Below are 13,396 nucleotides of genomic sequence, written 5' to 3' on the forward strand. Positions count from 1 at the left end.
CAGCTGAAAGACCAAAACTGATGCTGCTACAGGAACGACATCTTTTCCCTTTTACTTTGCATACAGCTCAACACTAAAGAGCCCATTAAAATGGAATATTCTCTACCCTTGTCCTTAAACTTGTCACATTTGACATACTCAAGTAGCTCAAGAAATCCTTTTCTCTAAAACTGTTTTATGGTAAGAAACCTCCAAACCCTTTATGATTGTCTTCTCTAGTGATGTTTGCTGATCAAAGCCTGAGTTAAGTATCACATTCCAGCAACTTCCATATTGAACACTTTTTGCAGTGCAACACAGCCTCAAGGCATTGACTTTCCGTCAAGCCAAAGAGATCAAAAGCCTGCTATGTGCCTTTTTTTTTTAAATATTCCAGTGAAGGAGCAATCTTATTATTACTATCTTTATTATCTAAAAACTCAACTGGTTTATTGTTGAAAACAGTTATTATCAATCATTGCAGAGAACAAACAATGTGAAAGCAACATGAGCTTACAAACACAAAGTTCTCTGGCTGGTGAATGGTTGGTCTAAACTGGAACACTGGTACCTCTCTAACTAAGGTTCAGATGGATCTGCCTCATTGTGATATTGGTTAAAGCTCATCCTCTGCTGAAAACCCCAAGATAATATTTGGCTCATGGGACTTATGCAGGGCCTGTTTATTAGTTTGTAAGGAAAGTACAATAGCTATGTTGTCACGGCAGGATTCTTCCTAATTGGTCTGAGGAGTTTTGTAGAATCTGTCACAGACGTGTCTGTAACCGAGGAGCACTGAGAAGAGCAACTTTGGTGGATGTCAACCACTGAGTAATATTATATTTGCATTGTGTAATAGTCTAAAAGAAAGTCACAGTGACTGGACTTTTCATCACTTATGTGGCCAAGAACTGCCTACATTCAAAACAAAACCTTTGGACTGGCATGACCAACTGCAGATGACCAACCACAGAACAGTCATTTAGTAAAACTGAAGTCCACTAGGTATCTTTTTTGTAATCTTATTTGTACTGTTCAACATTTTCATTTGTTGATTTGTTGTGTTTTAAACTTGTGTGAAACATATCCACAGACATCCATCACCAAGATGTAAGCAACATATATTTAAAACAGTCTACATCATTATGACGTCACTGGCCAGTAGCTGCAGAACACAGTGTGTTGTGCTACACTGATAGTCATTACACCAAAATGGAACGATGTTCAAAATGTCCACAAATATTCTGTTTGTTTACTGTCCTGCTCTTTCATGTTGCATTGTTAAGTAAACTGAAATTGCATGTTTATTTAATGCTGGCTCATCTTCTCAATGTTCCATCCATTGTGTACACATGGTCATTATAAGCCATGATAAAACACAACGTGTTTTCAAACAAAGTGTGGCTCCATTCCTGTCTATAACATTTAAAATTCAAATACATTGTGAGCCTTAGGTTAAAATTAATATTAAATAACTGGATTGATTGAATCTCCTAACAGACACCTACATTTGCAATCAAAATGGATGGCACCATAAATATCAGACACATTCAGGACCCTGGACAGTTCCCTTACAACTCTGTGCCATCCACTGACCTGTTCTCTCAACTTTACCAGATTCTCTCTTGAATCAAGGGTAATTAGGAGCAACTAATCTTGGATTTCATTACTTAAATTATTGTCCCTCTGCTTATTGGCGGAACAAAGCCCACTGTTGTCAAATTTCCAGAATGAATAATACATTTCCTGCATTGTCCATAAAGATGATGGATGCTAGCAAACCTCCAATCAGTTCACAGGTATGTATGTTCTTAATCTGGCATAAATAGGAGTTTTTTTTTCACCCACAGGAGTACTAGGAGATCTTTTACTATAAAGGGTTAGATAGGAAACTGATGAGATGTGAATATTTGTCTTTATCCAGTTTCCCAACACATCAGTATCTCTCATTAACATTTTTTTCAGCAGCATTTTTTGGGTAGAATCAAGTCTGTGGCACCGTGGCCAGAAAGTACTGATCAAATGCATTCTGTCCACTCATTTATCCATCATCATACATAAACACTGATATCTCTCTCTGTTTCAATCGGAATAACTCGGAGCGCTTGGGTGGCTCAATAAATATTATTTCTTACCCAGATTTAGACATTTCATCTCAAATATTTTAAATGCCATTGGTCCCATCTATTACTCACAATACTGTACATACTGAGAGCCTAGTAGAAAAAGAATGTCAATCAAAACAAAGAGCATGATCTTTTGCAAGGTGATAAAAAGTTGGCTTTTACAATGACTGCTACAGCAGGTAATGTCTCACTGCATTTGCATGTGCTAGAATATTATGAATTTCTACAAATTAGATCTAAGTCAATCGCTGACATTCAATTAAGGATGTATATCGTTATATCTAAATTAATGTAACCATTAAAACCTTGAAAGAAATGTTTACATTGAAATATTTGTGATTCTAATGGTTCTGGTGCTGATTTGTTGGTTGGTGTTTTTTTTTGTTATTATTCCCAGAGAAGGTAGCGGTTACCTGTTATAATGGTGTTTAAAAAAAATAAAAGAAAAAACAAAACATGGAATGTACTTCAGATGTCACTCCAGAAAACAAAAGAGCAATTGACTGTGTTCTCACTCTTCATTTTCCAGCCACAATCAACAGCATATTAATCTAACATAGAAATACTGGCGAAAACAAACATCGTACCAAAAGTCCCAGAGCTCAATGCAGATATACAACGCAGCTGCCCCGAATCACAGCACAGAGTTGTATGAGATCTATGAGACGACAAGCAGGATGGCATTGAATTTGGTATTAGCATGAACGTTGAAGCTTGGGAAGCTAAAGTGTGCTGATGAGGAAATGACACAACTAGACAGGGCTAAAGTGCTACAGCGTCACTTCATTTTTCTGTTAAAAATAAATGTTTGAAGGTCACTGTCACTGAAGATCGCGTGTTAATTATAAAGGTTAATATGTGAGTCATTCAGGATGAATTTTTTCCGTTAACTCTGGAGTAACGTTACAACTGGAAATCCACATGAAAAATGAATATTCTCTACCCAGAATTAATTATATAAAAAAAAACGTTTTACTGTAATGTAATGTAATTCAAATTGATAAGTAAGCATGAAATATATAATATGCTAAAAATAACAGACTCAATCAGATTTATAACTGAAACAATCAAGAAGCTCAAACAGACCAAAGCCAAAGCCAATTACATGCCTTGTGATACTAAGGTTAACATTTGAGCCTATGAATAGCTCCTAATGAATTTAATGATCTAGTGAGCAACAATAGCCAATTTCTTGTGGCTTTCCTCGACACTACCGTATCCCCGCTGGCCATTTTCTGTTATACGCTAATTGAGCTCAGCCTCTTCATTAAGCAAAGATGAATATTCATAATGTGAATATTGAAAAAGAGCCCACAGTCTGCGTGTGCCAGCGATGATAGCCTTCCAACCAATACAGATTCAATTAGGGGCTATAATAGTCGCCGCTATCTGGCTGTTAACCCGTTGCTTGCTGTTAAGCTTTTGAGAGCAGATAGTAAGTTATTTTTAAGAAGGACGTTCTGGAAGCACAGAGTGAGTGGAGCTCATTGGGTTTGACTTTGACCTTTCAGTGTCAAATAATCCAAAGACAAAGCTCCTCTACGCATTCGAATGGGAATCTCATTAGCAACTATAATGTTCGGTATTAGCAGTTGTTAGGGCATACTTCATATCACTAAAGTAGATTAGTGACTGCTTCTTAGTGCTAACAACTTGCAGCATCTTCATTAAGTCTTCATTAAGACTTTCTAACCTCCAGATACAGCATCTAATACATGTCACATCACATTAACATTCTCACAACACTCAACAACACCAGCATGGCTTTCAGGGGCAAAATAAATCTTTTCTTTTTTTAAAAAAAAAAGCCTGGTGGGGGAAAAACAGCTTCAGTGGTGGGAACTCCAGTGTGCTGCATTCGAAGTCCTGAGGCTTGCGCTGCTTTCTCCCTTACAAAGGAGCCATTCAGGAGCAGTGTAGGGAGAATGGCTGTTTTTCTATGGTGCGCCAGAAACTTGGGAGATCTTTTGGAGGGTAGCCATGAGTTTCCTCCTCCTATCGCCTTTTAGAGGCGAACCCTCCATCGTTATGAAAGATAGACTTGTTAGTAGCAATGTTATGCCTTCTTGTGCCTTAATTCTTTGTGTGTTTTCTTGTGTTGAATGGCTGGCAAGGACTAGGCAGATTAAAATAACTTTTTTGTGTGCTTTGTATAAGAAATAACTCAAATTCTAAACTTGAGCAACACCCGGGGACTGTATGTAAGATTTTAACACACATTAGGGAACATTAACATGGTTACAAATAAAAATCCTAGGTTCTTTAATATAGACAGATCTATATTTTCGAATTTCTATAATGATCTTCTTTTCAACTGCTGCTTTTAAAGCATTATCAATATGATAAATTATAAATACATTATCAATTATTTTCACCCATCCTGAAAAACACTTAATGAAGTAAACCACAGATGGACCGTATAACATCGATACAGATAATATACATCACAGTACTTTTCTGAGGACGTCTAGTCGATGATAAATTTCAAGACTATCATTTTATTCACAAGTTAATGACTGACCATGAACATCGGCTGTACCATGAACTTGTTCCATGGTAAATACTTTTATGTTTGTTCGCTGTTTTTACAGAGGTTATCAATATGGCAGTAATATGATCACTGTACTTAGTCAGAAAGCATTTCTAAACTAAATAAAATGTACCACAATCTACACTGATCAGGCATAAAATTATGAGCACTGAGAGGTAATGTGACACTGATGATCTCCTCATCATGGCACCTGTTAGTGGGTGGGATATATTAGGCAGCAAGTGAACATTTTGTCCTCAAAGTTGATGTGTTAGAAACAGGGAAAATGGACAAGTGTAAGGATTTGAGCGAGTTTGACAAGGGACAAATTGTGATGGCTAGACGACTGGATCAGAGCATCTCCAAAACTGCAGCTCTTGTGGGGTGTTCCTGGTCTGCAGTGGTCAGTATCTATCAAAAGTGGTCCAAGGAAGGAACAGTGGTGAACCGGTGACAGGGTCATGGGCGGCCAAGGCTCATTGATGCACGTGGGGAGCGAAGGCTGGCCCGTGTGATCCGATCTAACAGACGAGCTACTGTTGCTCAAATTTCTGAAGAAGTTAATGCTGGTTCTGATAGAAAGGTGTCAGAATACACAGTGCATGATGGGTCAGGGCTGTTTTGGCAGCAAAAAGGGGCACCAACACAATATTAGGCAGGTGGTCATAATGTTATGCATGATCAGTCCACATAGGCTTAAGGTATTTACTGTTTATTAATGGGTTTTTTTTGTTTTTTAGGTTGATATTTTTCATTATTCACGAATAACTTAAAAGTCAGTATATTACGTATATAACTGTGAAATGTGAAAGTATCACTTATGTTTCTCACCCTTAATTCTCAGTGCACGTTTTGTCCCTTGTAATAAACACTTACTAAGTATATTTACAGATGTGCAAACTGCCATTTTGTCTTGTGACTCAGCAGAGCACAACACTCCACCCCCCCACCCCAAAAAAAAAGCTGACTAAAATATCCCATTACATACACAGCGTCCATTATTTTCTGAGTAATTATGCTATTATAGATTCTCAGGGGCTCATTAGTTAGACTGTTGTATTAATACGGAGTAGAAATTGAGGGAAAATGTTTCCTTAAATGCATGGCTATCAGTGATATTTAATGGTGGTTTATTTTATTTTAATTTATTAACTCCAGTGTGTTTCTATTCTATTTCTAAATGTTTTTGTAATTACTATTGTTTTTATTGGGTTAGCTCATGACATAGGTTATAGATGCAGTCTTTATTAGTCTGCTGCTGGTGCTGGTAAAAAAAAATGGCGGGTCAGTACATTTCAGCATAATCAGTATAATCGTTATTTTTTTTAGATAAGATTGTATATATATATATATATATATATATATATATATATATATATATATATGTTGAACACAATATAAAACATAATATTTGCTGTTTTGTTGAGTTGCTGCATTTTCATGCCTGTGCACCTGTTGGAAAGGTGGCGGAGCGCTCTCTGCGCCCTCTAGCGGTCGGAAATGGTTACGACAATCAAAGGACCACGACGCACTAAAATCCGTGTAGAATTGAATAACAGAGCACACATATGATGATAATCAAATATAAAATATAGGATTATTAACATTCTCCTTCTTCTTGAAACAAAATTTCAGACAATATTCCAGGCTTTATCAACACAAAATTCCGCACAGGCGCGTGCAGTCATTTATTTAGTTTTCGCTGTCACTGCAGCAGTGTTTTTGTGCGCATCCTTATTCCGGTGCCGTCCCTTTTAGTTTGTGCTGCATGCTGTGTGTGTGTGTGTTTGTGTGTTTGTGAATGTTTTGCCGCATATTAGAAAACAAAACACACACCACAGGATCAGAACTCACCCACTCCGAGCTTTTCGTCCTCCGTCGGCGTCCACATGATCCCCGGTTCACGAGCTAGGCATGAAAGTTCCTCTCCAATCACAGCATCTATTCAGCAAGGCTTTGGTGAACATACTCCGCGCTCCAAACGCAACATGACAAATCAAAGTGGTTTCTCTTCTCTTCTCTCCTCTCCTCTCCTCTTCCACGGTTTCCGGTCGCGTGCGGAATCCCGAAGCCTCCTAAAGCTCAGCGCAGCAGCATCTCGCGCAGCAGACAAGCGTTTATTTATTTATTTATTTATTTATTTATTTGCTTCCTTGTTTTATTTATTTATATATTTCATGAATTAATTTCAGCTCCTCCGTCGGTCAGGTCTTCCCATCTGTGTCGCGAGATTTGGAATGGTACGCAGCGGAGATTAGAGGAGCTCGAGAGCTTTTACGCACGTGCGCGTGCGGTGCGTTTTGTTTTTGTTTGTTTTTTTTTTGTTTTTTTATCCCCCCCCCACGTAACCCCTCGACATTGAGCCGTCCCGTTGTTTACCGGTGTTGTGAACTGTATGCTCTTTACAGCGCACGCTGCGCCATCATCTCTCTCTCTCTCTCTCACTCTGTATGTCTCTCTCCCCCCACCCCCCCACCTCCGGTTTCCGCCGTCACATGATGCGAACCGGTTGTCACACAGTGCCGGCTCGAGCTCGAACTCCGGAGAAAAACGCGCGCGCTGCAGACTGGACTCCAGAAGCGCGCGCTCTTTACTGTCCTAAACTCGACTTTCACCCGTACATCTTTTATTACAGGTGTGAACTTGAACCGAATCCCCAAATGACCCCCTGCCTCCTTCTATATAGCTATTTCCTTCCAGAAAAGTCTTTAAGCAGACTTCACGTGTGCACTTGGTTGGTCTACTAATCGGAAGGTTGTGAGTTCGAATCCCAGAACCACCAAGCTGGGTTCCTGCACAAGGCCCTTAACCCTCAAATGCTCTGTGAGAGAAATTGAAGGTCGCTCTGGTCTGCTAAATGACACAAAGGTCACGTACAGCATGTTTAATAAAGTTAAAATGCCTTTACACATATTTTTCACATAATGACGTGTGGGAAAACATGAAAATTATTTTTAATGATATGTGATTTTTCCTAATATCATCCACATCTAGTGATGAAACATTAAAAAAGTTTTGCACTTTTCATGTACTAAGATAATCCATCTGGGAATTATCTGCCAAGGATGCTGAGGAGTCGAGGGGATGCTATGGGAGCCAATTAAAATTGTCCAGCCAGGGGTTCAGTGTGCCTTTTCCAGACTGAGGAGTTCAGCCAAGATTTCTCTATCCCCAGTCACAGATTCCTGCTCCTCCTGGGGTTTCCTCAGGTATACAGTGGGATGTGTATGATACAGCTTTACCAAGAGCCTACCGGGGCCATCTTTGCCCCCTGCCCGAATGCCCTGACCACCTTAACTTGCTCTTTTGATTCAACAACTTTACACGGAGGTGCCCATGGATTATCCACCCTTTATCACAGAGAGTAAACCCAGAATCCCTGCAGAGGAAGCATGAGCTTGTGATCATACTTGACGGACATAGCTCTACCCCAGTGATGAGGAAAATTACAGTTTGGTATCTTTTTTTCTAAAACCATATAATTTCAGCATGAGATAATTTCTACACAAAACTGTGGTTTAAGTGTATTCCAATTTATGAGCCATGATCTGGCAACCCTGTTTTCAAAACTTTCAATAAGGTCTCTTAACAGTGTGAGATGTAATGTAATGTGGTGGCTCAGTTCACACTCGCTGAGCAGAGACCACCTACAGACAACACGCCACATTCTGAATGTGGGTTAGGCAGCCATCTGTCCAAGCAGCAATAATTCCTCATCCTCACAGTAATTATCTGGACATAAGTGTAGAGAGTGTGAAGTTGAAGTGTACATGGACGAAATTTTTTTTCCCCCTAATTGCAGAGTGAAGATCTGTGAAGCTAAAACATCAGTGTGAGAATGTAAACATCACATAATCCCCTATACTACTTGAATACTTTTGCTAGTGTGTTCCTATAGAATGTAATCAAGGAAATGTTCCATACACCGATCAGGCGTAACATTATGACCACCTGCCTAATATTGTCTTGGTCCCCCTTTTGCTGCCAAAATACCACAAACTGCGATGCACTGTGTATTCTGACACCTTTCTATCAGAACCAGCATTCACTTCTTCAGCAATTTGAGCAACAGTAGCTCGTCTGTTGTATCGGATCACACGGGCCAGCCTTCGCTCTCCACATGCATCAATGAGCCTTGGTTGCTCATGACCATGTCGCCGGTTCACCACTGTTCCTTCCTTGGAAAACTTTTGACCAGGAACACCCCACAAGAGCTGCAGTTTTGGAGATGCTCTGATCCAGTCTTCTAGCCATCACAATCAGGCCCTTTAGGTCAAACTCGCTCAAATCCTTACGCTTGCCCATTTTTCCTGCTTCTAACACATCAACTTTGAGGACAAAAATGTTCCCCTTGCTGCTCAATATATCCCACCCACTAACAGGTGCCATGATGAGATGATCGGTGTTATTCACTTCACCTGTCAGTGGTCATAATGTTATGGCTGACTGGTGTGTATTTTGGTTAAAAATTAATTTTTTCATTAATCTTTCTGTAGTGGATCAGTTTGCTTCGTTAGTTTAATATTGAACAGCTTGTTCATTTTGCCGTGTGTGTGTGTGTGTGTGTGTGTGTGTGTGAAGGAAATATAAGAAGATTACAATGGAAAGGTGAGTTTAAATGATCTCTCCCCGAACCACTCAAATATCAACGTGTCCCGCCCTGATCAATCAGCCATCTCCATCTGATGAGTAATTCCTGTGTAATAGGTTCTGCATGCAGATCTATTCATAATCAGAGTTAAATCAATCTATGATTATGCAGAGCCATAGCCACCCACACACACGCACACCGATGCGCAGGGGGATATGTGTATTCACCCATATTCATACAGCCACACAAGATCACGAGCACATGAACAGAAGATGTCACATCGTTGTGCAGGGACTGTAAATTGATTTTTCCATCTCATGCTGCATTTTTTGAAAATTGATTTTTTTTTTTTTTGTGTATTCTGTGATAAACAACAGATTTCCAGTAGATGATGGTAGCGTTCTGTGCTCTGTTCTCTATGGTTGTTCGGTGCAGGTTCATAAACAAAAGCTTGAAAGATTTCCTGCTTAAATGTCATGTTATGTTTGAGTGAGGATCTTCACTGGGTTGGCCGTTTATTTTCTAAATCAATTACATATAAATCTAGCAACTCATGTGCATTAAACTTGTGTCAGTGTGTTTCCTCTCGCCACTGGGGGATGATGGGAGTTTCATATTACCGAAAGATGAAACCTATTTTCCTTTCTTTTATTTAGCTGCAGTTCTGAAATATGTATCGCCTCGGATGTTAAATGAAATTAAAATCCTGTTAAAGCTTGATATTTTTTTTAAATTCATACACACACACACACTTTATGATTGCAAATGATTGAAATTTGTTTTGTCCTTTGTTTCTCAGACTGTTTCTCATTTCTGATTGGTCCGAAGTTAATTATAATTTTCTGTGCCGGCAGTTCTGAGAATGTGCTTGGTAAAATATAGCATTGTTTCTATAGTAACAACTTACACAGGGACTCGTGTAGGCAAGCTGTGTGTAATTGTTGATATGGTAGTTATCTGAGGAGATGTTTATTCAGTCCCTCCAGAGATTTTTGTGATTGTTGTGGCAAGAAAAAAAAAAAAAAAGGCTTGATTTTGTTGCACGTTTTTTCGAAATTTGGCTCTTTTTTAAGGAGGACTGCTTAAATTGGTGAAATTCCAAGCACAAGATTCTTCGTTTAAGCTACTAGCAATGAAGAAATTGTAATTATTGTGATGTCTAAAAATAGGTCTTGACCCAAATCTAATTTGGAAAAAGTTGCAAGCTACTCTGAATTGCGAAGTTTACTCGATTTTCAGTACTTCCTGTGAGCACCAAATTGAGAAATCATTAAGAGATCCATTTATTTTGCAGTTTTGGAAGGAGTCTCCAGTGTCGGAGATAGCTATAACGGATATAATGGATGGCTGTGAACTTTCTCCATAAAAAGACATTGTGTCATATTAACTAAGAGAGGAAGGAAGAAAGGCAGAGAAGAGAGGGAACATCTTGTTATAGCTACAAACGTCTGTTTATAACTGTGGTATCAGGACCTGGCTTGTTTCATTAATGCTTCACAACATCACATATAACTACAATCTAATAAAAAGTGTTGCTCTTTCATTTCTCAAAAAATGTGTTTGTTAGTGTATTTACTTATTCCTGTTATTGTATAAGATGAATAAAGCACTCTGTGATGTGATGTGATGATGGTAACCTTCAACATATGCTAGACCTGATTATAAAAGACAATTCAAATGACCTGTACTGTACATTCTGCTACTGGTGGTCCAGTGGCAGGATCCCGTGCTCTCATTGCTGAGGCCCTGGTTCGATTCCTGGGCAGGTTGCTAACCCAGCCATTAAAAAGTGAGAAAACTCTCAGTGCCGGTCCCAAGCCCAGATATAATGGGAGAGTTTCGTCAGGAAGGGTATCCGGTGTCAAATCGAAACATGCGGACCAAAAGATCTGCTGAGGCGACCCCGAACAGGTAGCAGCTGAAAGAACAACAACTATACATTCTGCTGTAGCACCTCTTAATCAACAGTGAAGAGACATAAAGGCTAAGTTTTACATCTACACAATAACTTCTATGCATCCCAGGACAATGAAACTCAAGATTGTTTTCATCATCGCCCTAAGGAGAACTCCATGACTTCAGTTAGAACCGTTCCTTCTTGACCTTTAAAAAGCCGTGCAATCCTGAATACGCTCCAAAACCAAACCGATTCTCCATGTAATATTTATTTCCTGCACATTCTGTTTGAAGCCCGAACACAAACTCCAGCTCCATTGCCATGGTGTTCATTCGATTTATATACGCAGCATCAACAGATGGGTAAACTCCATCTGTGCGCTTATTTTTAGGGTATAAAGGTGAATGTCTGGCAATAAGCATATCCTGGAAAAATATCTAACAAACATCCGGAACATGAAGTAACCATGGTGATGCAAAAAGACACCTGCCGAAGCTCTTCAGTGAAGCTCCTGTGTGTGTGTTGGTGTGTTTGTGTGTGTGTGTGTGTGTGTGTGATGGCTTTCATATGCCCTTGTGTTTTCTAAATCATGGGCTTGTGCGTTCATAATCAGCTCTATTCAGTTTAGGCTCATCTAATTGGAAAGTAAGAAGATCCTCCAGAATCAGCCTTAATGATCGCAGGAGAATCTTGTAGTTATTTGAGTCACATTGAATGAAATCAAAGTCTATTGATGTTTGATTGATATCGAGATTGTGTCGAGTGATAAACATGTGCTCACTTGATACTTTACTGAATATATGTCACGGGTGATCCCACGATCGGGGTGCCGTTTGTGTGCCACGGATATTATATTTAAATATCTACGTACAGTAAGGACATTTTAAATGTAGGTGAAGTGTATCTTCACAACAACCCATGTACATGTTTCAGATAAATATCAATACAGCCTACACTCACTGTCCACTTTATTAGAAACACCTGTCAATCTAAATGTTTTCTAATAAGCCAATCATGTGGCAGCAGCGCAATGCATAAAATCATGCAGATACTCAGATCTCAGGAACTTCAGTTAACATTTACATCAAACTTCAGAATGAGGGGAAAAGTGTGATGTCTGTGACAGAAATAGAAATAGAAATAGCCTTTATTTGTCACATATACATTACAGCATAGTGAAATTCTTTCTTCGCATATCCCAGCCTTGGAGGTCGGGGTCAGAGTGCAGGGTCAGACATGATACAGTGCCCCTGGAGCAGAGAGGGTTAAGGGCCTTGCTCGAGGGCAATCTGATGTGCTGGTTTGAGTATTTAAAAAACTTCTGAACGCTTCTGGGATTCTCATAAACTACTTCATTAAAGTCATAATGATTTTTGTGATGTGGTTTGAATCCTTTTTAACATTTCATCCTTTTCAAAACATCTTTTTCTAACTATATGTTCTGAAAAATATACATTTTAGTGTACCAAATCATTCAACCCTGGTGCACAAATGCCATCAACTCCTATGAAATATGTGGAATATTCCACAAAGTAATGTGTAAAAGATTGTGTAAAGATCATATATTTGATATACTATTTTTATACTATACTATTATATAGTAATATATTTTTGATATACTTTATACTATATTATCAAGGTTGGTAAGACAATATAACACTGTACTCAACATTTTAATAAATTAAACCTGTTACATTCAAACTCTTTCATTTTACTTTACATAAGAGCAAAATACACCGATCAGGCATAACATTATGACCACTGACAGGTGAAGTAAATAACACTGATGATTATCTCTTCATCATGGCACCTGTTAGTGGGTGGGATATATTAGGCAGCATGTGAACATTTTGTCCTCAAAGTTGATGTGTTAGAAGCAGGAAAAATAGGCAAACATAAGGATTTGAGCGAGTTTGATGAAGGGCCAAATTGTGATGGCTAGACGACTGGATCAGAGCATCTCCAAAACTGCAGCTCTTGTGGGGTGTTCCCCATGTATCTATCAAAAGTATCCTTTAGGTCCTGTAAGTCCCTTAAGACCTGTAAGTTGAGATGTGGTGCCCATGGAGACCCGATATATGGAGGACAGATACCACAGCACACCTTCGGGGATCTAGTGGAGTCCATGTCTCGATGGGTCAGGGCTGTTTCAGCAGCAAAAGGGGGACCAACACGATATTAAACAGGTGGTCATAATGTTATGCCTGATCGGTGTATACACTCGCCCTTAGCAAAGAAAAAAATGAGAGCTTGACAATAACGCAAATGGCAAT

General features: G+C 39.1%; 1 protein-coding gene across 6 annotated transcripts in view; it reads right to left on the reverse strand.

Annotated features, from left to right (window-relative positions):
* dock3 (dedicator of cytokinesis 3) overlaps nt 1-7,010 on the reverse strand; it is a 218,800-nt gene extending 211,790 nt beyond the window's left edge. For 3 of the 6 annotated variants that reach the window (XM_058373970.1, XM_058373975.1, XM_058373974.1), the window contains exon 1: nt 6,490-7,010. In XM_058373970.1, the coding sequence (XP_058229953.1) occupies nt 6,490-6,526 (37 nt within the window). In that variant the 5' untranslated portion in view covers nt 6,527-7,010. The remainder of the gene's footprint in view (nt 1-6,489) is intronic. The other 3 variants (XM_058373972.1, XM_058373973.1, XM_058373969.1) reach the window with 1 other exon arrangement.
* Nucleotides 7,011-13,396: the final 6,386 nt, after the last annotated feature.

Source organism: Hemibagrus wyckioides, linkage group LG21 (genome assembly GCF_019097595.1).
Source record: "Hemibagrus wyckioides isolate EC202008001 linkage group LG21, SWU_Hwy_1.0, whole genome shotgun sequence".
In the NCBI taxonomy this organism is placed as follows: Eukaryota; Metazoa; Chordata; class Actinopteri; order Siluriformes; family Bagridae; genus Hemibagrus; species Hemibagrus wyckioides.